Here is a 26,910-nt window from a genome sequence, read left to right as displayed (position 1 = left end):
GGCAAATACGGTAGTATCAGTTGTGTACTCTGGTGATTGTGTGGCTAGCTGGGAGCTGTGGCTCTCTGCGGCTGCCCAGCATCATGAGAGAGTATCGTACTGCATATCTGTAGCCTAGGAAAAGATTAAAACCAAAATTCGAAGTATGGTTTCTACTGAATGAGTATCATTTTCACACCATCATAAAGTTAAAGCATCGCAAGATGAACCATCGTGAGTTGGGGACATGTGGACATACTGGGTTTCTTTTGGGAGATGGAAGGAGGTGTTGTGATTCTTACATGGAGTATCTTAAAGCCAATTCATTTATTTTAATAATAGCTTAGAAGCTACCTGAGATAGACTGTGGACCACTAGGGGAAATAATACATTCATTTTAAACTCTGTATCTAGTGCAAATGATTTGGACTTTACCTCTTAATGGAATTATTAGTAATTAATATTCATTATTGATATGCAGCTCCTGATTGTTGTGGTACATCTTTCTTCTTGTGGCTTTAGGCAAAATACCTTTGATAGCACCTTGAGAAAAGTTGAATGCTAGATGATGAATTAGGCTCACGATTTCTTTCATCGCTCACAATAAGGGCAGCTTCAGTCATAAACCCACAGAGTGTACAGGTGCTATTATTTTATCCCTATGCACTTTTTGCATTTAATGTAGTCTTTTGATGGTGTCTTCTAGCCTTTATCTGCCGTTCTGATCCATTCCCTACCCTGTTGCCACAGTGACCTTTATTATAGTCACGTTTGATCATGTCAGCCTCTACCCCCAATCCTGCAGGATGATGTGCAAACTCCTTATGTGGCAGTCCTGCCAACCCAGTGGTTACATCTGAACCTCCACCTTACTTAACTGTTCGGCACCATTTGCATATAACTCATTGCCCCTAGTTCTTAAAAATGTCTCATCCAGTCTCATGGCTTACACCACTGTGTGTGTGTGTGTGTGTGTGTGCCCCAAAAAATGTATATACATTTTAAGATAATATATGTATACATTTTTTGGCACCCTCTGTATGTGTATGCATGTGTGTGTGTATCATAGGTGTGTATCTTCAGCCTGGCCATTCCTCTGGGTTCCAGGCTCATATATTCTATATTCTAAATAGAACATGTTTTAAAGAGTAGCCTTGTATGATACCCTCTAATCCTGCTGCTTCCCTTATTATCACCATCTCAGTTGTGAGTCTGAAACTTGGGAAATTTCCTCTTCTCTCTCATACCCTGTGCCCATGCAAGTTCTCATTGGCTGTACTGTCAGAATATGTCTGTCATCTGACCACTGTCATCATCTTCACTGCTATCACTTTCACCCAGGCCACTCTCATCTCTCCCCTGGGGGTCTGCAGTAGCACCTTCACTGGTCTTCCTGCACTCACTGGTCAGTGGCCAAAGAGATTTTTTTAATGTAAACTGTTGTCTTTACTCTAATTGAAATCATGCAATGACTCTTACAGAATTCCAAATAAAACCCAAAAGTCCTTCCCTAAAGGACTACAAGGCTGTTTGAGATCTTGCTTTGATATCTGCTTGAGATCAGTCTCCTACTCTCCCTACGACTACATGCTCTTCTCCAGCCACACTGACCCCTGTTTTATACACACATCAAGCACATCCCCTTCTTTATCTTTGAACTGCTGTTCCTTCAGGTAACTGTGTGGTTCATGATCTCACTTTATTCAAGCCTCTCTCTAGATGTCACTGTCTCAAAGAGCTGCTTCTGATCAACCTTTCTAAAACAGACCTGTATCCATCAGATACTGCTGTGTAACAAACAACCCCCCAAAATCTCAATGGCAAACAGCAGTACACATCTGCAGGTCAGCTGTGGGTTGGAGAATCTAGGATGGGAGTGGGTTGTTGCTTCCCTTCAAGCCCTGGATCTGTCTGAGCTCGGCTTCTTACTGTAGGATGGGCTCATGTCTTTACCACCTTTCATTTGTGTGTCTCTGGGATATGGCGTCTCATAGGTGCTCAATGAATGTTGGCTCAGCACGTAAGTAAAGGAATGAATAAATGTCATACAAATTAAGAGAGTAAATAGAGATTAAGTAAAATAATTCCTTTCATTTAGCCTCTTTTAATATGTGAAATGATTGATGTAAGAACCTGAGATAATTCTGCCATGCCTTCTATTTTATTTTCACATGTTCAGATCAAAGAACAGGCACATGTTTCTCGGGCCTGGTGAATGGTCGCTGCGCACAAGAGCTCCCAGGCAGAATGACAAAAATGCAATGCTGCTGTGAGCCTGGCCGCTGCTGGGGCCTTGGAACCATCCCTGAAGCCTGTCCCGTGAGAGGCTCTGGTGAGCAGCCTGTTGCGAGTTTCCTCAGGATACACAGTATTAGGAGAATGAGTACCATCGTATTATACTTTGCTCTTCTCCTTGAAGTCAGATCCTATTTCTGTTCCTCTTACTGTCTTCAATATGACTTGGGTGTTTTTGTGAGGGATAGGGTGGCATTGTTTGTTTGGGACCAGTTTTGATTATATTCAATTTACTAATATCAAAAAAATTCCTGAGAGATGATTATGACTTGTGTTTGTGCAAGTATTTTTAAAAATTATTTTGAAATGTCAATATTTCAGTTGTTTTAAAACCTCCTGATCTTTCATTCCAGAGCTGGAGTATCTAAATAACAAAGTTCTACCTTCATTTATATTTTATTTCAGGAGTATCTTTATCTTGTAGTGTCCCAATCCTTGAAGATATTTCCTATTTTTTAATGATCTGAAAACTAAGAATAAAATCGTAGGAGGACACCTCTTATTCACTTTGCTGTATTAACTGCCATATAACTGAGATTATATCAGAAAATTACTTTAGGATAAATGAGAAGTAGTTTCTCTTATTAATATAATGTGAATAGTTAAGTGCAATTAATGTTTATCACATAGGGGCATATCAATGTAGTTTATTATATGTCTTCATATTAAATTATAATTATAAAAATAATTAAACTTTTTGAAATATGCTTATAAAAATATATATCTATATGTATTGTTATGGAGAAAAAAATTAAGGCACATTCTTTGAAAGTATCTAAGCTATAAAATATCAAGAACAACTAGAAAACATTTTTAGAGCAGAGTTATTGCATAGTATATAATTTTGGAAACTTGTAGTTCCATTAGTAATATGTAATGGTAAGATTAATATTAAAACAATTAGTCGAGTTAAATAATTTTCATTTCTTCTGATACAGCTTTTCTAATACTGAGAACAGGTAAGGAAATAAGGCAATCACTATATTCTTTTTCTTTTCTCTCAATTTTGATACTTGGACAAATAAAGAGCAGATTTAAAAGCTTATTAAATACCATCTTCTGTTAAAAATCTATGTTAGAAAAAATATTATTATGAAGCCGTATTAATCCTTTAATGAGAAGAAAAGTAATAGGAAACATGTGTATTCCTGATGAAAATTCCTGATGAAATTTCAAGTAAAATCAAATATGTGGAATGAATTACTTAAAGCTTTAATTTTCATCCATTCAAGTAAAATTTTTTTGCATTCATAGTTATATCTAGAATTTTATGCGTTGTCCTAAGGGGCATAAAATCGAAATGCTCATATAGATGATTCTTTGGTTATGCAACTCAGTTAAAAGATGACATTTAGGTTTTAAATTTTTTCCGAAACATCTGTACCTTTTCCTGCTACTGCTAGCATTGAAAACATTTATCAAGATAATTCCCTACTTATTTATATCATGTGGTATAGATAAGCTAAAATGATCATTACAGTACACAGATTGCTTTCATTATGCAGAAAGACAACCATTTGTGTTTCACTGAACTTTCTTTTCTTGTAGAGGAATACCGCAGGCTTTGCATGGATGGACTTCCAATAGGAGGGATTCCAGGGAATGCTGGTTCCAGACCTGGAGGCCCTGGGGGGAATGGCTTTGCCCCGAGTGGCAATGGCAATGGTTATGGCCCAGGAGGGACCGGCTTCATCCCCATCCCCGGAGGCAATGGCTTTTCTCCTGGCGTCGGGGGAGCGGGCGTAGGGGCCGGGGGACAGGGACCCATCATCACTGGGCTAAGTGAGTGTTTACTTCTTGTGTAAACTCTTTAGTTTTCTGCCTTAAATGATATTATAATTGCTCACTTTCTTCCCCAAAAGGTGTGTGTGTGTGTGTGTGTGTGTGTGTGTGTGTGTGTGTGTATGTAAAAACCTATATCAGGGTCTAAAATAGAATGTGGTAATAAAAAATTCTTAGGAAAATGTTATCTTTCTGTTCCATAAACTTTTCAAATTGGAGAAAAGAATGAGTGACCCAGGCTTCCTTTGCGAATAGAGATGCGAGCACAGTAATGGTCCAATCCAGATGATGCCATTTGAGGGCACGTTTTTGGGTCCAGTGTATTTCATTTGGCCCTTTGCAGCTGCCCTGTTCATACACCCCTGGAATGATTTCCAGAACCATTTCTCAACTGAGATAAACTGAATAAGCCTTGCTCTCTGCCTATCCAAATATTATAGTGAAATATCTTTTTTTTCCTCACCCTTTTTTGTTGAATAACTTAAGAAATGGAGAACCGTGGGCTTCAGGCCAGAATTGGCATTGGTGTACTTGACATTTAAGTTCATTCTTTTTAAAAGAACTACTCTTGCTAATAATATTTAATGATGTCCTACAGTGTTATGTTTATTCTTTTTGGCATGTTGCCTATTTTCTATATCTGAATATTCAGCACAGTTACAAAAAAAAAAAAGAAATGGAAAGCATTCAAATGTACAGTAGAACATTCCTGAAAATTTAAAAGGGCGTGATTATGAGCAAAGTCTCCAGATGCATAACTTAACAAATGCAAGTAACAGCCATGTGTGTCAAGGATATTTTTATATCCTCAACAATAAAGTTTTTAATAAAATATTATTCTACATTTTATTATTCTCTGTGACCTTTTCATATATATACTGAATGTACCATTAAGCATCCTTTTAAAAATCAGCTCTAAGAAAAGTACTTCATGTTGTCATGATGCAATATCACGTGTGTTTTGATTTCCCATAGCTATTCTGAACCAGACAATAGATATCTGTAAGCACCATGCTAATCTCTGTTTAAATGGACGCTGCATACCTACTGTTTCTAGCTACCGATGTGAATGCAACATGGGCTATAAGCAGGACGCAAATGGGGATTGCATAGGTAAGCTCATGAGTCTTTGATCCTTCTTGGTTTTTGGATAGCTTTTAAATTACAGGAAGAAATTGGACTGAATATGATTTTTAAGTTTGAAGTAAAGCTAATTTCCAAGCTGCCTCTCCTGTGTGCATGCTCTTTCATTTGCACCCTTAACCTTGTGCCAAGCTAGGCCCCTTCTGGAATCCCCCACCCTTTCAGATCCTAAGTGTGGAGACTTCTGCCCCTGCCTCGCCTTTCCTTTCCTTCCTAGCTGAACAGCACTGGATATGTACTGGTGTCATTAACATGCAGAAGAAGGTGCCACCTGGGAGGGAATAGTTGATGTGTTTCTTTTGGACATGTTGAGTTTTAGGTTGTCCGGGACATTTAATTATAGAGGTCGAAAGCTGAGAGGAGTATTCAGGGGGAGTTTTGATTGTAATGTACAGGTGGCTATTAGAACCATGAGGGTGAATATTGTCACCCAGACTAAACAGAAAGAATGAAAAGATAAAAGTGGTACTGTGGCTAAAACCCTGTGGAACAGCAACCTAAGTCCATAAAAAAAACTTAGTAATAGTCTTGGACAGACAGAAAAATAATCCAGTATTATGTCACTGAAGCTATACAAGAGTACACCTTCAAGAGAAAAGTGTCAAGTGTTAAATGTGGCAGAAAAATCTATTGGATTTCGTAATGAAAATTTTGAAGATCTTTTAAGAAGAGTTTTAGGACTATGGGAATTGAACCATTTTGAGGGTATTCATTTATTCATCATATTAGCAAATGATCGTGTATATGTTTTATAATAAGCATAGCCCTAAATACCAGATTTGGGGTCAGGTCTTCTGTTACAAAATATAGATGAGAGGCCAGCAACAGAGAGCTAGTATTAGAATTTTGCCAAGTTAAACTAAAAAAGTCTGAGTGCACTATGATTATGAAGGAAAATCTGAGCCAAATATGATATTTTGGAAAAAGGATCATTCTAAGCTGTGTATGGAGCTGCAAGATTAGAATGATTAATAAGGCTTAGCTCAGGATCCCTTATGTACGGTTGCACAGGTTTTGCACTGCACAACTGGTGAAGGTACCAGTCACACATTTGCTTTATATAACCATGTACAGCAGCCCTGGCTCCTCTGATACTACGTGATGCTTGCTTAAGTGATAAACCAAGTGGTTATTTTTGGAGCACCATGAAATAGTGACATGTTTATTTTTATTATATAACTTGAAAATTATTTTACTAGCAGAAAAGATGATTATAAGCATACAATATATAAATACTCTTTTACACATATATACACAAAGACGATCTATCAAACTGAAATTTGACTATTTTTGTTTTGCTATTAATATTTGTCCTTCATATGTCACCGCATGATTCACTAACCAACAAGTAGAAGGCCAGAAGTTAAATATTTTCTGTGAAGTAGCCAGAAACCACAATTTATTCCATGTTAGTGCCGAGGTGCACTTTATTCTAGCTAGTAAAACACCTCTCTTCTTGGGGGGTTTGTGAACCACTGGTTTAAAGATAAACAGTCCTTAAGGATCAGCTCTTCTTTCTGTAGTCATGCTGCCAGCCCAGCCTTCTCAGCCTGGGCTCCTCTAGAGAATTAAGTGCTGCAGAAAGTGATTTTAGTGATTGTTTTTTTAGTTCTCCCAAGGGTGATATATATTTAGTTAGTACAACTCTTAAGAGATGAGCTAATCCCATAAATTGGATGTCTTAAGTGTCTTACTTTTCCTGGAACCCAGGTGAGAAGGGCTCCTACGACCCTTTGTATGAACTCTGTCTAATGTGGTGTTGGGATTCTCTGTCTGCACAGTTAATGTGTGAATATAAATCTCAAACGTCTGCGTTTCACCCGAATATTATTACAAACGGTTCCATTCTAGTACGATCTCATCGCCTAGCCCTGCAGTGAACCCTGGCAGAGTTATCTTTCTATCGTAATTCATAGGAACAAAAATAAGGTTTTAGTATTTTTTATTTTCTAGTGTCAAATTCTAGTCAGTTTGAGCTTATAAACAACAAGTTGGGATATCAAAAAAAAGTTGAGAGGATATAAGACCAAGATAAAGCGGTAACTATTTTCATTGTACCTGTGTTTTGAGGAATAGCAAACTGTCCTTGCTATTTGGGAACTTCTGTTAGATACCGAGGAGGTGGTGTAACTTGAAAGGTAATAACTGTATTACTGGATCTAAGATGAGGAAAATAGAATTGGGTTAATATATGAGTTACTCCTGAGACCTGAAAATAGTTACATTTACTCATCGCATTTTTCTTTCTTTTTACTGAGAATTCTACTCTAAACTGAATTTCTTTGACTCTTTTCCTGTCAGTGCAAGTCAGACTGCTGTTAGCAGTATTTTTAACTCAATTCAAATCATTCTATTTTGGAGTAGTAAGAAATCATTTCTGTTGAGCTAGACATAATGTCAGAGCCCTTGCAAATTAAAAATGTTGGACTATAAAGTACTTTTCAAGGGTAAATATTTTTTACTCCCATAGTATCTGAGAATTTAACCATTTTGATAATCAGCATCTTTCTCAATTACTTTATTTGTTTTAGGAATTTAAAATTATGTGAATTTTGCTTAAAAAATGCTCAGTCCCCAGTGAAGACGTAGAAAAAAATCTAAGTGCACAGATTGTCATGTTTAAATCCTTCTGTGCCTTTACACAAGGCAGAACAAAGGCCAACACTCAGAAGTCCTAGGCTGGGAGACTCAGAATAAAGAGGCAGGAGGTGTAGATTTCAGAACGTGGCAATGGTCATTTGTGATTAGTCTAAAACTTTAAAATCTTACAATATCCTAGAAAACAAATGGGGTTGTAAAGTCATGGTTTGTAAAGTCACTATTGTTTTTTGGTGATCGTTTTCCCTTTCAAAGAAGAAACAAATAAGTGAACTGTATGTTCTCTCTGTGCACTAGTTCGTTAGCCCTACGGGGCTAAGGAAACAAATGAGTTAAGGCTGCAATGGCAAAATAAATGGCAGAGCTGTCAGAGCCACTTGGGGGCCTTGGAAACAGGTTCTCAAAGGGAGGAAAAGGTCCTGAAAAAGCACACGGCTTCCCAGAAAGTATACCTAAAGAGGGGAGGTTGGGTGCACGATCTCAAGTTTGTCACTAGAGCAGAGCTTTACAATGAGGCTTCTATAAAGGTGCACCTACAACGTATTTTTAATGGTTGCATTTCAATATTATGTGCACACAGAGAATCTAAAGGATCTTCAGCACTGCAAACTAAAAGTGGTACTTCGTATTTTAACGTCCCTTAATTATATTTTATATGCTACTAACACTCTAAACTCTCTCTTTTCTCATTTTGCTACATTCCTTCGGCTCAGTAGAATTGGTGTTATCAACCAAAGTTTAAATGTAAGTGAGTCTTAAGGGGAGGCTGAAGGTGTCTTCAGTTGAATTGAAAAAGCATTTAATCTTGTTATTCTTGTTGTTTTTATTTTATTTGCTATGAGGTTTTTTGTTTTCCTCCTTCTTTACCAGAAAGAGCTTAATTGCATTCAGCCTGAGTGTTTATATAATTGAGGTTGGTGAGTTTGATAAAGTTCCTGTTTTAAGAACATCTGTGAAAAGAGTAACCTGTTTATTAAAATGGTAAACCTGTGAATTGATTTTATTGTGTGCTCCAATTTAGCTGAAATTGTATATGTTAATGACTTGTACATGTATATGAAATGGCAAATCATTATGCCTTCACCAGCCAGCCAGCTTTTTAATTTGCCATCATTCAAAATAATATTTAGGGGGGCACTGCTGAGAGAGATGAATGAAACTTTTTCTAACACTGGCACACGTGATTTCTCTGGGAGTTGACAAGGCCAAACTGTTCACTCTGCTATTTGGTTGTGCCGTTTATGAATTCTACGATGGGTTTGCATTTAATCAAGCTTTAAGAGGTCTTGAATGAAAAGCAGTGATAGTTTTCATATTTAGGATCAGAACTAGTACTTGCATACAACTTATATCATGCAAACAATTCCTGTGCCAATTTTAAGATCAGAAACCGGAAGCTACTGAAACCAATAGGCTTTGTTTTCATTAATTTCCATTTTCCACCCTACCCTATGTTTGTTACTTCAAAATATTACCCAAGCCTCAATGCATATAGAGGTGCGTATATAGTTGAGTTCACAAGAAGTCGTAACAATGAAATTCCCTCAGTCTCTTTTGTTAAAACTATTACAAGTGACGTGTAATATAAACATATATTTTGAAAAATCTTCAATTGCTCTTTTAACATTGTATAAGTAAGACTTAGTGAGGCTATTCACTTGCCCAGACTACTAGAGATAATAAGCGTGATAGCCTATTGGAAGTCATGGCTGTGTCTTTAACGAGCCCATGCTTTTAATCATTGTGCATTATTCAAATTGAAAAATCATTATTTCTTGATTAAAGCAAATTCCCTTGTACTCTCCAATAGGCAGCATTTTTTTGTAAATCTCCAGACTGGCCCCTGTATTTGAAGAAAGGAATGTTCATTCATTTATAAATACTCTGCTATTTAGACTATTACCACTGACTGGCCTCTCAAATTTGGGAGGCCTAAATGTACTTTAAACAAACATTTCTAGGAACGGAGTGAAGTCTGTAATGGTTTCTTTTGCTGCTCGCAGATGTTGATGAATGCACATCAAATCCCTGCACTAATGGAGATTGTGTTAACACACCTGGATCCTATTATTGTAAATGTCACGCTGGGTTCCAGAGGACTCCTACCAAGCAGGCATGCATTGGTAAGGCAGTTTGCTTTCACGAGGAGAATGTTCCATGACACACAGCGACCCAGGCTGTGGAGGTTCAAAGTCAACTTATTAAAATAAGACATGGAATGAAATAAGTGCTGTTACATTATTACTGACTTATTTTGCATCGAAGCGCTCCCTTTATGCATAAACATTATTTGCATCTATAACCCAGGCAACATGGTATCTGGCTTCATAAAAATTCCATTTATCTCCCTTCCCTAGATCACAGTTTCCCTTCTCCAAGTAACATTAGTAGCATTGCTATTCTCTGATTAACAACGCTTAATATTTACCATCATTTTCATCTACTGTTTTCTCTGACCGTCACACACGGTCCAACATCAAATCATGCCTGGCTTTTATTTTTTCATGGCTACACTCACCACCAGCGTCCACACTATCTCACTGCTGATGCATCTCAGAATTCTTTTAGCAGACGACTCTGCTTACCTTCTTTTTCATTTCCCGTTTATCCACAGGCAGTTGCTTGAACCAGCTCACTCCAGCAGTTTTCATGATGTTGCTCTTAATCGAGATGTTCTGTAGTTACTTTACTCTTTGCCTGACTTTTAAGGTCTTCCACCGCTCTGTCAAAAACAGCTGCACCCCCAATCCCAGCTGCACTACCTGCCCTCTATTAGGGTCACCACACACCCCATTTCATTTCTCTTTCCCTCTTTAGCTACAATAAGTCAGGGCCACATACCTACCTATCCAAGAAAAAGAAAAAAAGCTGGTGAGAGATGGAAATTTGGCTAAAGAAGCAACGTGATCTTGTATAAATAAACTGGATATTTAACATTAAATTTATTATCTTACTGTTTTGGCCTATAATTATTGTAAAAGAATAACGCTTGGCCATTCTTAACCTTCCTAGATATCGATGAGTGCATCCAGAATGGGGTTCTTTGTAAAAACGGTCGATGTGTGAACACAGATGGAAGTTTCCAGTGCATTTGCAATGCCGGTTTTGAATTAACTACAGATGGAAAAAACTGTGTTGGTATGGAAATCGCCTGCTCCCTTGCAAAAGATTTTTAAAGGATATACATTTTTATTTAGAACCGTGTATACTGTTTCCATGAAAGCTCACAAAACACATATGTGAGAATTCTTCAGGTGACTTAAGGAAAATATAAATGCATTTGACATAAGACTATTAAAGTGAAAGGACAGATTTTTTTTTAATGTTATAAACAATGAATACTTCACTGCTTCTGGAAATTTCCTGTGTGGTATATGTTTGATTGTAAGTAGCTGTTATTCCTTGTAATAACTATTAGTATGTACTGTATTTCACATATTGGTGTTACAACACTGACAAGACATAAAAGGTCTCCCCACCCCCACCCTGGGGGAATATAAAAATGTTTGGCGTATGCAATAATCAAATCTCTAAATTTGTGTTCCTGGTGATGTATAGCAGGGCAGCAGGTACCATTACCCCATGGAAATATTTTATTCACACAGCAATGCCTATTCCACCCACTAATGAAAGTCCAGATCCTTTTACTCACAATAAGGTTTGTCGTTGCTTTATTCTTTCTTACAAAAGAAACACCCCCTGAAATCATAATAACTGTTTCGGTCATCAACATAAAATGCTACTCATGTGGCTTTAATAGCCACAAAAAGCTCCCAAATTTACTTAACTCTTTTCCTTTATGTCCCTTATCCGAAAGGCCCTTCACATTCTCCACACTGTTTGCTCTCACTCAGTTGGCACTCATATTTGAAAAAAAAAAAATCCGTGAGCACATGGCTCATTTATGTAGTGGAATTTGCCTGGTGATTGTTTGTGGAAGGAAAGGAGACTGAGTCCCTCAAGGCCAGTGGTGCGAGTCTCTCTCTCTCCTCCCGCAGATCATGACGAATGTACAACTACCAACATGTGTTTGAATGGGATGTGTATTAACGAAGATGGCAGCTTCAAGTGCATCTGCAAACCAGGATTTGTCTTGGCTCCAAATGGCCGTTACTGCACTGGTATGTGTGGCTTTAAGATAGGAAGGGAACCGCGATTGAAACCATCTTTTTCACTTGAATGAATCATGCAAGAATTACTTCAGCTTCTTCATGTGGATTTCATATTATCCACATCCCTTTCTAATTCAGTAAGGCAGGTGTCTAAAGCTTCCTAGAAAAACACACATTGTGGTCTAGGGAACAGTAATATCTTTACAAAAATAATAATGGAATAGGAAAAATTAAGGGAATGACAGCTTGGTTCTAGCAAGTCTGGAAGAGACAATGTAGAAATAATTTCCCTCTACCCCTTGCCTGAATAAAAAAGAGGAAGAAAAGAAATCTTGAAGGGCTTTCATCTCTATGTGTTCTCAGAACTAGAGTTTCCACTGTCGTTCATTACTGGTTTTGTATTACATCTTTTCCATAAAGCTAATCTGCAGATCATTATCTAAAAATCCTACATTGATTTGGTGAAGAAATACTTTAAATAGTCCTATCAATTGTTTTGTTCATAAAGCCATTTTGAAGGCCAAGCTCTAGTGATAACTTTAGTAAGCAAAAGATATGCCTCTTGGAAATAAAGAAGGCTATCTTGTGTGTATACTCACAATTGGAATTTAGTAAGATGGAACAAATTTTGCAGGTCCTAGTTAGAAACAAGTTGGTTGTTTTTTGTTTTCAGTTTTCCTCTTTTAGACAAAATTAACTCCATGAGTACTTTCTGTCTTCAATTGCACAAATTTATCTGAATAGCTAATAAGACTCCTAACTAATCCCTATAATTTCAGTGAAATTCCAGGGACATTAGAGAGAGAAAATCAAGACTGATTCTCATGTTTCTGAATAAAAAATTCAGAATAGTCTCTTAACTATTCAAGAAAGGGGAATACAGGAGTAAATAGAACTATTGTAGCTTTGCTGATTTGAACTCCTGACTGGGATGTCATCTCAAGGTTAGCTGACTTGGTTGTCACCCAGGATGTGAGATTAACGTTAGGTTCCAGTGTATAGCATCACACTACAACATGTAACTTATTTCAACATTTCTTAAGAAACCAAAATACACATAGAAAGATGACCTAGAGCTCACCAGTTTCTGCTTTTTTGAAATTATTTTTTATCAGTTTTTTTATTGTATATGTTGTGATCCTAAGTTCATGATTTGGCAGCCCTGTGTTTTGAATGCTATTTCATCATTTGGAGAAGCCATTTAATGTTGGGTTACCTTTGATAAATTGAAGCAGATTGAAAATACCCCAAACTTTTTTGTTATTATGAACTAATCAAATTAATATCAAAATATCATCCATCGTAATTAGAAGTGTGTGTGTGTAAATAAAAGGTAATTAAAAAGTTTACCTCACTTTTAAGAATTTGTTTCACTCAACTACTTTGGATTAAATATTACTTAATATTAAACAGGGTTGCCAAATAAATAATGAAGAATGAGTTTCTAAGGCTCTTTTTTTCCTAATGGGTCAAGTGAGGCAACTTTCACTTAGTCTTTTGAAAATGTGTTTCAAAGAGTTGCATTTAAGTATAAAATTTGTTATCACATCTATGTGTTCTTCCACGAATTATAACATTAAAAACAACAGGTTGAAAGTCTACAGTAGTGGCAACAGATAAAAATAAAGTAAATTTACCCGGTGATGACCTGACTCATGTGTTCCTCTCGGTAGATGTTGACGAGTGCCAGACCCCAGGAATCTGTATGAATGGGCATTGTATCAACAACGAAGGGTCCTTCCGCTGCGACTGTCCCCCAGGCCTGGCTGTGGGCGTGGATGGACGTGTGTGTGTCGGTAAGTGCAGCGTTCTGTAATGGCCCCAGTGTCCAAATGATCTTTGAAAGGCGACAGAAATAGATCCATTCAGTGAAATAGCATTCAGCTGTAAAAAGGAATGAAGTACTGACTGATACATGGGAAAACAAGGATGAAAACATTATATGAAGTGAAATAAGCCAGTTACAAAAGACCACACAGTGTATGCTTCCATTCATAAGCAATGTCCATAGTAGCTGAGTCTACAGAGACAAAGCAAGTCAGTGGTCACTTAGAGCAGAGAGAGTGGGGGTGGCAGTTGAAGGGGGAGGTAGCTAATGGGTATTTTGAGGTGACGCAAGGTTCTAAAATCAGCTGTAGTGATGGTTGTACATATCTGTGAATATGTTAAACACTACTGAATTGTACACTTTGAAATAGATGAATTTTATGACATACGAATCCTATCTTAATAAAGCAATTTTAAGAAAAATGGAAAGAGAGCCCAGCCAGCTCCCTTCAAAAGACTCTGAGGAAAGGCAAGTGAAAAACACTGGAAAGGAAAAAAAAATCCATAATCTACCACCCTTGATAATGTTAGATTACTTGAGTATCTAAATATAGTGGATTTAAATTTTGTAATTAGTAACAAATAATACAAGAAATGGGTAGTATAGTTATATTTAAGTAGGCTCTTATTTTTACCCAAACAAAATTTAAAATGTAAATAACATACCATGGAACTTGGACTTACTATTAAAAGCTAGACATGTGTTTAATGTAGTTATTCTTCATCACTATGCAACTAAGTATAGAGACAAGGGAAGAGGATGAGAGAGAATTGTATTTTATTCTAAGCCACTCAGAATTTTTTTGTATACTTTTGCTAAGTGGATTCCATGAAAATCAACCAGAGTTTACAGTCACCAGCTTTAAAGAAGCAGGCAAAATAAAAATGTCATTGGCATTTCTAAACCCAACTACTACTGTGCTAACGATAACAATAGCAGAGTGAGCAAGTTTTAAAAATATATTTAATGCCATTTTTTTCCCCAGAGCATTTTCATGAGACTTCTAGGGTGCATTAGCCATTGTGCAGTCTTTATTCTTCAGGTTATTCACTAAAAGGGAGGCATACTCATTGGTTTAAAAGTATATTTGAGGAAATGAAATTCTTTCTTAGATATAGCTGATAATGCTTTACTCTTACTTGTGGGAATCAAAACATTTGGATCCTGAAGGGGAAAAAAAGCAAAAAACAAAAACCACAGCAGATAGAAATAATCTGTCCACTTAAATTCATCCACTCTTTCCAATCTAGGATTTATTTCAGCTTACAAGATTGTCAGCCCTTTGTTCAGGAACATTTCAAATACAGCAACTAGAAGAACGTAGCTCCCTCCTGCTTAGAAAGCAAATGTATTTTCAGTTGCATTAATACACTTAATTGCTTTTTTCCTTTACCTAAATATTTCTGTTGAAACCTACAATGAGTACAAAACCAGTTTGGGAGGGAGAAATTATGATTATGTTAAGCAACCAACATATGGATAGTTGTTAGGAATTCAGTATTCAATCACAAAAATTCATTCTCTTGTTCATATACAGAAAAGGCATCAGAAACTGTCGGAGAGTCCTCTCCAGGTATTCACAGTTGTGGTCACTTAAACTTTTTAATAAAAACATCATTTGTTCTGTGCATAAAATTATATATTACTGTTGTCATGCTAGATGTGATTTCTTCGTGCCGTGCGCCTTTGGTGATGCTTTTGAGATACACAGATTGTTGGAAGTTGGAAATGAATCACGATGATGAATGATTGTTAGGGTTAGCAGTGTAATATTAGATTTCTTTTTTGTTTATTTGTTTGTTCATTTTTATTTCCCTAGATACTGAGATGTGGGTTTTTATTTTCAGAAAATTGTGCTATTATTGTGACTAGTACTTTGAAGAAGCATGACTCGCAGGCAGAATATGAGCAAAAGGCAACTCTATTTTGGTCTCTCCCATCATTTTAAAATTTACCTTTAAATTGATTCAATGGGGGCAGTTGTTTATCCAATAAGTAAGGAAAAAAACGCAGGCTACCCCATAACTTAACTATTTTTAGGTAACAAAAAAAAATTATATGACTACTTTATGTAATGAAAATAATCTTATTTAGAAATTAGAATGTCTGTTACCATATAATAATTAGTTTCCTAAACTTGATGTGAAGTTACACCTTGCCTCCCAAGCTCAGACCTTTACCAGCAAGTTTTCCGATTCCACCGGGGCCAGAGGCGGGAGGACAGGGGCGAGGGCAGCAGCACTGATACTGTCCTACGACCTCCAGATTCCTGGGCTTTGCATATGTTCAGGGTCAGCTTCTTCCTTGGGGCGGTTCCTGGGACTTCAGAGACACTCAGCTGCCCTTCCTGAGATGCAGACGCTGCAGTTGTCTCCTAGTGGCCACTCCTTCCCCAGCCTTTGGTCTCTTCGCAGTCCACTTCAGACAGACCGTCTGCCAGTGTCTCATCATCCCCCACGTGGCCATTTTAGGACCCTTGGGATGGGGCCTGTGTCCAATGCAGAGGACATGCCCATCCTGTGCCCCGTTTGCCATGGGAATACAGGTCGATCTCACCTCCCACCTTTGCTCCTACAGTAGGAATAGCTGCCACTCACCTTTGCCTCTTGAGTATCCCAGGCAGAGGTGGCTACAGAGCTCTTTCTTCAAAGAGTTAGAGGTGAGGAGGGAAGCACCTCCAACTCATAATCAAGCTCTTGCCAAAAATTAAAATCCTTTTCAAAAACTCTCTCTTAATGGGCACTCTCTAAACTATTTATGTACTTGATGTTGGGAGGGGTCTAAGGACCAGGTAACTAATTTTCCGTATCTACTCCCTTCAGGATGGAGTTTCCAAATTCACCTTTTTATTTGATATTTAGCACTATGGGATTTCAGCACAAAAATTTTTTACATTAGGTTAAGAATGTGCCAGCATTTTTTTCTTTTTTCTTAATATAATTTTATTTTATTAGTTTCAAGGGTATCAGATGTGCCAGCATCTTTATGAACATTGTTTGACATTTCTGTCAGTTAAAAGGTTAATTTTCTTCTTCTTAATTCTAGTTCTGCTACTTACAAGCTGTGTGGCCTTGGGCGAGATACCTTCCTTCTCTGTGCCTCCTTTTCTCATTAGTTGTTTTGAAGGTTAAACAAGTTAGTATGAGGTTTAGCTGCGTAAAGCTTTGAATAATGCCAGGCACATAGCAAATGCCCAAAATTATTATTGTTTTATTAAACTAGAATAGCCACACAACATCGAGGGCATAGAGTTGCTGTTTTAAGCAATAAACTTGATACTAAAGAAAGAAGAATAAAATAAAATGAGCATTTGTGTCCATACATACTTTACCAATGGTGTATAGACTGATAATTACCTGAGAAAACCCTTTAAAAATTCCAATTTTTAATAAAGGAAAGGAATGGGGAAACTTGATAACATATGGAAAAGATACAGGTTGGCATTTAGGTGCCAACCCCCTGCCAAAGCGTTCACGTGGGCACGTTTGGAGTGTGCTGCTGCCGTTGGCACCTCTTACCCTGTCCACCTGTGAACAGCGGCTAGTTACATTTGATGAGTATAATAGGAACTAGGGTTCCATTCTGGGGTCTTTGAACAAGAAAAGGCTGACTGTCCTCATTAAAGACAGGAGAGAAATAAGGTCGCCACCATTTTTTGAGCATTTCCTTTGTGTCCTAGGCACTCTGCTTAATGCTTAACAAACACATTTGCATTTATTATATAAACTTTACTCTTATTTAATGGATGATAAAACTGTTGAGTAATTTAAGTCAGGTCATCCCACAGGGATCAGAGCCCAGCACAATTCATGTCCCTAAAACCTACACATAAGTTACCTTCCTTTCTTTTTCATGACCTTTCTGGTGTCGTTAACCAGTGACACAAACCAGTATGTAATCTGTTGCACTCTTCAAGTAAACACCATAGGCGTTTTATCGACTTGCTCCTATTCGGTCGCTGGGAAAGTCATGACGTATTTTTCTGTGTTTTTCAATGCAGAAATGTGTCATGACTTTCCCGACGACCCAATAAAAATCGTGTGTGGCTTTTGTTCTTACCATGAATACAGAAACAACTTTGACTTTCTAGGATGCCTTCTGATCTAATTGGTGACACCTGAAGATCTCACAGAACTCATACTGGGAATCGTGAACTGGGTTGTGTTTGTGCAAATTTGTCTTAGCTTCGAGTCTTACACTTGTGTGTAACTCAGAACTGACTCAAATCCAGCCACAGCAGAAGCAGAAAGGGCTGACACATCCTCTCCCACATGGTTGTGTGGTAATAAATCTATTACCCTCTTCCATTTGAGCATACACACATCTCATTGTTTTAATGCAGCCAGAATCCTCATTGTTTTAATGAGAAACACTACCAGATCATAAGAAGTCATTGGATGACTCACTTTGCATAACAAATGGCTAAAGTTATTTCTAACAAGTTGCGAATAATTATAGATGTTTATAATCAGGGTCAGCTCTTTGCTGGAATTTCTATGTCAGTATACTGCTTAAAAGCTGTTCTGTTTCTCTGGCCTTGATGATGATCTGAGTTTTTTATAGTTAGCTCATCATTTACTGTCTCATGAAGTTGTAGCATGTTTAACGAGAATTTAGAGTGATAAAACCAAGCAGGATCTTCTTTGAGAAGTAGCATGACAGAGTAGAAAGAAGAAGGGATTTAGAGGTGCCAAGGTCTGAGCCTGAATCCCAGCTCAGGCAGTGGATCATCGAGGGCTTGGAGCTACTCACGCACCTGACCGCCCTCACCTGTAACGTGTGGATAATGACCCCTGTCCTGTGGAGTTGTTGACCTGAATGTTCAATAAAATGATGTCTGTGAAGCAAGTAGCACAATGGCAAGGACACACAGTGGTGGTTATTATTTTTCAAAACTGGATTTATCAAGAGTCTGAGAGTAAAACATAGACAAAACGGTAAATGGGGGTTGAAAAGGATTTTCGTATCATCTCAAGGTAGTTTAACTTCACTGCATTTCATTGTTCATGGGAACTTCTAAAATAAAATAATAAGTGCCATTTTGAGTAGAGGCTAGCTGGTGATTAGAGCTCAAAGTGTTGTTTATAACTGTGGAAATACACTTGGTTACCTGTTACCTGGTTCAGTCAAAGGCCTGTGAGGGATAAGTGGGACAGTAGTTGCTTGTGCAGCACATAAAACTGCTTGGAGGAAAGAAAAATGAGTTGCTGATATGGATTTATTCTTTCCTTCACTCAACAAACATTTGTTGATTTTCTAACACTATGCGACGCTCAAGATACAAAGAAAAAGAAAAGTGGCAGATGCCCTCTGGAAGCTTCCAATCTTAGGTTAAAAGAAGCCTTCAAAAAGTTTTGAAATCTCTTTGTCTGTCACTACCTCAAGCCCTTGTTCTTCCATGTCCTTTAGATACTCACATGCGCAGTACATGCTATGGTGGAATCAAGAAAGGAGTGTGTGTCCGTCCCTTCCCGGGTGCAGTGACCAAGTCGGAATGCTGCTGTGCCAACCCCGACTATGGTTTTGGAGAGCCCTGCCAGCCGTGCCCTGCCAAAAATTCAGGTAGTCACATTGGCTAGCTTCACATCTGATAAAGAGTATAGAAATTTAACATTAGATATTTGGCCAGAGAGTGCATCGGCTCTGAAGTGTTTTGTCATTATTTTTAATTGAAGAAAAGAAATACAAACCTGTGTTGGTATGTGAGACATATAATGAGATTTGGCTTATATTTACCTATGGTTTCTAGATGAAGAGAACACATGGTAGTTAGAAAAATACAGAGGGTGCCAAAACAATATATGCACTTTTTAAGAAAGGAAAATTGTATTAAAACTATAATACTCGATATATACGGATAACAAAAGATGAATACAAGTCACGTTTCACTTCAGCAATTACAAGAGATGCTCAAAGTGCACCATCAGCATCCAGACACTTCTAATTATGGCAAACTATTGCTTGAGCAGCACTGACCAAAGTGTCCACTTGTATACATTTTTTTGGCTTTGGCACCCCCAGTATATTTGCTGATCTATTTGTGATTGTTAAAACAAATTTTCTACATGAATACGTTAGTCTCAGTGTCCTTGATCTATGATGTCGTGTGAAGACAACTAGCCTAAAATTTTCTTCTTTTCTGCTCTCAAGATTATAATAAATTCATAAGAACCTGATTTTATTTATTTTTACCCTAACACAGAATGGTCATAGGCCACAGTCTACCAATTATTCCAGACTCTTAGCTTGATAAGGTTGATCCTGTTTATTCATACTTTTACTAAAACTGTATTGAATATAGAAAACTCTATTGAGTGTATGTAAGTACAATATGGATTAAAAAATAAACACAATCTCTCTTTCCTTCAAGTTGGGGATAGTTGAGGATATAAGTAGGTGAACATTACAATTTTGTATTATTAGCCCCTGTAAAGGGACATAAAGACCTGGAAGAGCATTAAGGAAGAAGGAACGGTTGGCTGCCTGGGGAAGCCGGGAAAGACTTCACAGAAGGGGGCATGCTTAGTTTGATCTTGAAAAAAAATAACAACTTCTCTTGTGGAAGACGGAGGAAAAGCATTCCAGCAAAATAAATGGCTTGTCGTTCCATTAAAAATCCTAAATGGGTTGTTCATACCTTTGCAAAGTGATGAGAGTTCATCCAGAAAAATTACTGAGCACGACATTTTTTAAAAAGAAGAGTTAATGAATAATGAAGGAAAACTTGCCCTGACATATATTAAGTTGAATTATGCATATTATGAAAGAAGTACAAAAATTAATAACAAGACTAGATTTAAAAGGTCAGTGAACTAAATAAGTTAATCTAGAAACAGATGGGAATAGAAGTAGTCTTGAAAAAAATGAGAACTTCCTACGTGGAAGGTGGAGGAAAAGCATTCCAGCACAGGAAATGGCTTGTCATTCCATTAAAAATTCTAAATGGGTTATTCAAACCTTTGCAAAATGAAGAGAATTCCTCTAGAAATAAATGGGAATGTAGGATATGATATAAACGCAGCTTTTACATCAATGAGAAAGGATTGAACTAAGTAGTGAGTATTGTTGATAAATATCAGGAAAAATATGAAGTTAGCTCCCAACATGAAACCTTACAAGAATAATTTTCTTAGAGAATATATAAAATTTTGATTATTTATAATGGTAAAGTACTTTCAAAGCAGACTTTAAAGAGTAAAATACACATAGAAATTAGAAAACTGTTTTTCATAATTTATAAAGAATTTACATTAATCATAAGGGAAGTTGAAATTCTCATAGAAAAAGTGCAGTGTACACGAACAAGATTTTACAAAGTAGAAATGCAAATGGTAAATTACCAGATGGTAAAAAGATGCCCAGTCTTTCTAAAATTAAAAGACTATTAAAATAAAATGTCATTTTTGTTTATGAGATTGGTGAAGTATAGATGATTGATTTTTCTCAGTGTTAGGAGGGGTATACAAAAATGGATAATCTCTTACACTGCTGATAGGGTAACCCCGCACATTTAGGGAGAGGAGGACTATTTTTGGAAGTCTAATAATAATTATGCACTAGAAAATGGTCATTTTTTTTCACTTTAAAATTTAATGCATGCAGTTCTCCCTAATGATAGCTTTGGAGTTATGTAAGTGACTTGTTGTATAAAACAGATACAGTTTAGAATTTCTAATTTCTCTATTCGTTTTTATCATATAGCTGAATTCCATGGTCTGTGTAGTAGTGGAGTGGGAATCACAGTGGATGGAAGAGGTAACTCTATTCTATTCTGCATCTTATAATACTTATGTAATTGTACAGCTTTATGATTCTACATTATGAATATGATTATATTTAATATTATAAAAATATAGCAGTGTAAAATAATAAGGTATGTCATCTCTTAGAATAATGGTTATAAGCTGGATGATTATGAAGTGTTATGTAGATTCACCTTTTTCATAGTGAATAAATATGTATTGGTTAAATATGCATTGTTAAAAATATCAGTACCAAACTATACTCATGATTTTATAGATACCATTGCTTATGAAGAGACTAGAGTTGGTAGGTTAAAAAAAGAGTGAATAAATTTAAAGAAAAACATTATAAAATGGTGCTGACATGGTTAAAAAAATCTTTAAGAGATATTTGAAATGGGATAAACTGCCCTAAAAATAAGTTGTTAAGACTATTTATGCCTAAGAATACTAAAATGTTTTTATTCAACTAAAGAAATTAAAGTTTTCTTTTAAATTTAGCAATATAATTAATAAAATTCCAAAATGGAACCTTGAATATCAAGTACATGTGTTCATAATTTTCAAGTTATTTTGTATGTTAGTATACATATAGTGTCATTTTTTTTTAATTTACTTTATTTTTTTGTTGTTTTCCTTTCTTTTATTTAAAGTAAGTTTTGGAGTAATTTGTTACACAGCAGTATATAACTAGTACGCTCACTGACTTTTCTACATTACTGAATGTCTGAATATGTAACTTTATCTTTCTGATGATTTGGTCTCACATTCTTTATTTTTCTAATTAGTTTCAGGCATACAGAGCAACATAGTGATCAGACATTTACATACCTCAAAAGTGATAACCCCAACAAGTCTACTACCCATCTGACACTGTACATAGTTATTAGAACATTACTGACCATATTCCCCATTCTGCACTACACATCCCTGTGACTAATTTTTTTAAATTATCGTTGACATTCAATATTATATTAGTTTCGGGTGTACAGCATAGTGGTCAGACATCTATATAATTTATGAAGTGATCCCTCTATAAGTCTACTACCCATCTGACACTATACATAGTTTTTATATTACTATTGACTATATTTCCCCATACTGTACTTTACATATTGTGACTCTCCTGTACTATCAATTTGTACTTTCTAATCCCTTCACCTTTCTCACCCAGCCCCCCAAGCCCCCTCCTGTCTAGTAACCATCAGTTTGTTCTCTGTATCTATGGGTCTGTTTCTGTTTTGTTTGTTCGTTAATTTTGTTCTTTAAATTTCACATATAAGTAAGGTTATATGGTATTTGTCTTAGTCTGACTTAATTTCACTTAGCATAATACCTTCTGGGTCCATCCATGTTGTCACAGTTTTATTTGTTTTTTTTAACTAAAACTGTAGGGTGCTGTTAATCTGCACTTTACATATATATTCTACTTCCATGTTTGAGAAGACTTTAGACAAATTAAGGTTAGGTGACAGTAATGTTGCATCTTTACAATGCATGTTGAAACCAGAGTAAAGAAGAAAACTTTTACAAGATGTTCCTCCCAAAAATAAAATGAATGGCTGACATTTCTGGAGTATTTGAAGTCTTCGAGTTCTAGAAAACGATATTTTGCACCAAAATTTTAGCACAGTGACCAAAATTTGATTTTATTCTTACTCTATATTTTATTACATTTTAATATGGCCTCCCCAGCAGAGCCAGCCACCTGTTGAAACTGCTTGGTTGCTCAAACAGCCACATCATTCCTGAAGTCCCACTGCACATGGGTAACAGAGAGTAGTTCTGTTCATAGCTTATTGTGAAATATCGCGTTCTCAAGCATCCACGTTTGAACTGTCCTCTCCATTAATTTCAACTTATCAACAGAGAAACATTTATTAAATATCATATTACTTAGTTGACTATAAAAATATAATAAAATAGAAAAAATATTCCATGACCTTGGGGACCATAAAATTGTACAGACCACCTTAGTAAATCTTTGTCTTTTAATTAGTTAGTTATAATACCTATCAAGATGAGTTTTCCTTTGGATTTTGAGCCAACAGCCTATAAATCCATTTATTAATTTTATCATAAACACAGGCACATTACATGGTTTACTTCTTTGAATTTCTGCCAGTTCTCTTCATTTTTTTTTTGTGATTTAATAGGGAAGTGCCCTGTATCTCTCAGTTTTATTCTTATTCCTTATTGTTACTCCCTTTTACTTTCTGAAACATAGGCAAATTTTGGATTAGCAGAGTTAAACACTTCATATGTTGAGTTATCTTTATTATGTATCAACAAACAAAATGTCTGTGAGCATTAAACTTTCACATTTGATGCAGATATCAATGAGTGTGCTTTGGATCCCGATATATGTGCCAATGGAATTTGTGAAAACTTACGTGGTAGTTACCGTTGTAATTGCAACAGTGGCTATGAACCAGATGCCTCTGGAAGAAACTGTATTGGTAAGTTATTTGTTATATTTAAATAGGAGCCTTTCTTGTAGTTTAATCCCATGGATTATAGGAGAAATCAAAACACAAATAAATAACTATAACTTTCAATTTTAAAAATAAAAATGAAGCCAAATTCCAGTTTTAGTTTGTTAGGGCTGCTGTGACAAAGTACCCAAAACTGGATTGCTTAAAACGAGAAATTTATTGTCTCAAAGTTTGGGGTGTCCAGTGACCATGCTCTCTGATGGCTCTAGGGCAGAATCCTTCCTTTCCTCTTCTAGCTTCTGGCATTTGCCAGAAATCCTTGGCATTCCTGGGCTAGTAGATGCATCAATCTAGTCACATGTTCATCTTGTCCCTGTGTGTCTTCACATCATCTTCCCTCTGTGTGTGCCTGTCTCTATGTCCAAATTTCCCTTTTATAAGGACATCGGTCATATTGGATTACAACCTGCCCTAATGACCTCATTTTTAACTAGATTACCTCTACAACAATCCTATTTTCAAATAAGGTCACATTCTGCGTATTGATTGGGATAGGACTTCAACATATCTTTTTTGAAGGACACAATTCAATCCATAGCATGGAGTAATGGGTAAAGTAATTATGATACAGCCGCTCGGTAAAACATACAATCATGAGGAAAATTATGGTAATGCTTAAAGTATAATGCTGATTTTTAAAAGCCAGGTTCAAAATTGGAGCTAAAATATAATATCCAAAGGAAAGAAAGATAAAACACAAATAATTAGTAATATTGGTAGTGATGGAATTAAAGGAAATGTTTTTCTCAATCTGTTTTCCGAATTTTTACCATGTAAGTATATGTTTGGTCAGGTACAATTGTTATTTGCAAGACTAAAAATATAAGCTTAAAAGGATCTCTCCACCCCAAACTGCAATTTTTGTTTCTTTCTGTCATTAACTACACTCGAAAAAATGGGATGTGGGTATGAAGATAAAACTCAACCTGAGCTTTTTAAACTGGAGCTTTAAATATTCTCTTGGCTGTTCTAGACTGCTAAAGGAATTTATAAAATGTATCATTAATTTTCCATTAATATTTAATTGTTTCTGAGGTAAAAACGTAATGGAAAAAGATTAGTAAATACTAATATTTCTTTAACTGCCATGTAATACATTCTGTATTAGAATTTTAATCAGATAAAAGTTTTAAAATTTTGTTATTTTTATTACATATAAGCAAGCATACAGGCAAATGAGATTAATCTTTTAATATATTTCGTTGGTGCTTTAAACATATCTAATATAATACCAGTAGAGGACAATAAGTAAACGAAGAACAAAGTAGTCATGTATCTTTTCCAAACTACAGCATACCTCACAGGGACTTCAAAACATCTTAAAAGTAGCCACCAGCGTAAGAATGTTCCATTTGAGTAAAGCCAGATCTATTTGCTTGGGATCAAAGAATGTGCTGTGGCTACAAAGAAGCTATGTCAAGGAGAGGGGTGAGAAGAAAACAAAAACAAAACATCTGTCACTGTGCTATATATTTCAATATGTGTATCTCCTGTCTTCTAATGGGTGCTTCCAGACATCGATGAGTGCTTGGTAAACAGACTGCTCTGTGACAATGGCCTGTGCCGAAACACACCTGGAAGTTACAGTTGCACCTGCCCACCTGGGTATGTGTTCAGGACAGAAACGGAGACGTGTGAAGGTAAGAGCTGTCTTCCTTGCCTTAGATGTGAACAAGTTAGCACCTAGACATAAATGTCAAGTACATTGACGAAGCATACAGTAAAAAGTATTGGTTGAATGTTTATTTTAACTTTATAATCTCTTTCAGCTAATCGGCCGGTTTTAGAAAGAGCGTGCACCTAACCCAGTTTCCAGATACCGTCAGTTTTGTTTTTTTCGGATAAAATATCAACAGACATTTGAAACCCAACATTTTGAAGTTTAGAAACAAAAGTGAAAAAAAGTGAAAGGAGCCAGTTTGTTTTACTTGAGAAATATAATAAAATGTTAGATTTTTGTTTTCTTTTCCCTTTATAAAAACCTCTATGACACCTGAGCCTAGGGGAATCTAAATTATGTTGGCAAATTCAGCTCTTAAGCATTTTATTTATGAAATGATTGGTAGAATACCTCAGAAGATGGCCCAGACTATTTGGGACCTGACTAAAAATGGTCAGCTTAATTAAATTATAGTCTAAGAAAATTGTCCTTTTCATTTGATAACTTAAGTTATCGTTTGGTCTTGTAGATCATAAAACCAGTGTTTAAAAGCTCCTTTTCTTTTAACCACATTTTTCTGCAGTGGAAGTTACGTGAATGAGTTAAATGCTTAGGGAAGGCCCCATTTTTAGTGAGATACCAGCTAAGCAATGCCTGCATTCAATTATGTTTTTGTTTCTTGATCAAAGTACTGTGCATTTCAGAATAATCTGTTATGTGACTACCAGTCATTGTTCCTTTTGAAGTCTCACTGTGTGGGCCTACAGAAGTGTCCCATGACATTATCAAATGCAATAACTACTTCCGGATAGTAACTGTTTAAAAAAGAGATTTCATCTTTAATTATTTTGAATAGCCCTTTCCTTGTCTGTTAAAGTATTTGTTTCTTAGGGACCCCACAGCCAAGAAAACTGCAATAGTAATATTATGCAAAATGATGTTAACATTCTCTCTCCATCTTATTGTTTAACTTCAAAGCATTCTTGTGAAAAGAAACAAGTTAGGACTGGAACAAGATGCCAGAACACAAATGATTCAGCTGAAGTCAATGAAATGCAATTACAAAGTGCAATTCTAAGTTTGGATTGAATTGGAGGGACCTGCAAAACAGTAATTAGCCTGCAGAAAGAAAGGGGGGAAAAAAAGAACACATTAGCATAAAATGTAGTTTTTGTAATCTTAGTACTGGGAACTGTTTCCCCTCCTGTCCACCACATTTTGAGGAGCTCCTCAAAGAAGAGCATTCATTCCATCCCCAATTAAAGTACTTGAAGGT

At 36.3% G+C, this 26,910-nt stretch overlaps 1 protein-coding gene across 1 annotated transcript in view; it reads left to right on the top strand.

The window, feature by feature from the left end:
• The window catches only part of FBN2 (fibrillin 2), a 280,792-nt gene that overhangs the window by 158,874 nt on the left and 95,008 nt on the right, over positions 1–26,910 (top strand). The window contains exons 9-19 of the mRNA XM_019635313.1: positions 2,159–2,311; positions 3,823–4,056; positions 5,032–5,169; positions 9,801–9,920; positions 10,810–10,935; positions 11,796–11,918; positions 13,583–13,705; positions 19,147–19,299; positions 21,439–21,492; positions 23,813–23,938; positions 25,489–25,614. Coding sequence (XP_019490858.1) covers positions 2,159–2,311; positions 3,823–4,056; positions 5,032–5,169; positions 9,801–9,920; positions 10,810–10,935; positions 11,796–11,918; positions 13,583–13,705; positions 19,147–19,299; positions 21,439–21,492; positions 23,813–23,938; positions 25,489–25,614 — 1,476 coding nt within the window. The remainder of the gene's footprint in view (positions 1–2,158; positions 2,312–3,822; positions 4,057–5,031; positions 5,170–9,800; positions 9,921–10,809; positions 10,936–11,795; positions 11,919–13,582; positions 13,706–19,146; positions 19,300–21,438; positions 21,493–23,812; positions 23,939–25,488; positions 25,615–26,910) is intronic.

This window comes from Hipposideros armiger, unplaced genomic scaffold (genome assembly GCF_001890085.2).
Source record: "Hipposideros armiger isolate ML-2016 unplaced genomic scaffold, ASM189008v1 scaffold_21, whole genome shotgun sequence".
Taxonomy (NCBI): Eukaryota; Metazoa; Chordata; class Mammalia; order Chiroptera; family Hipposideridae; genus Hipposideros; species Hipposideros armiger.
The sequence above is the reverse complement of the archived record's forward strand: the minus strand, read 5'-3'. Positions and strand labels throughout refer to the sequence as shown.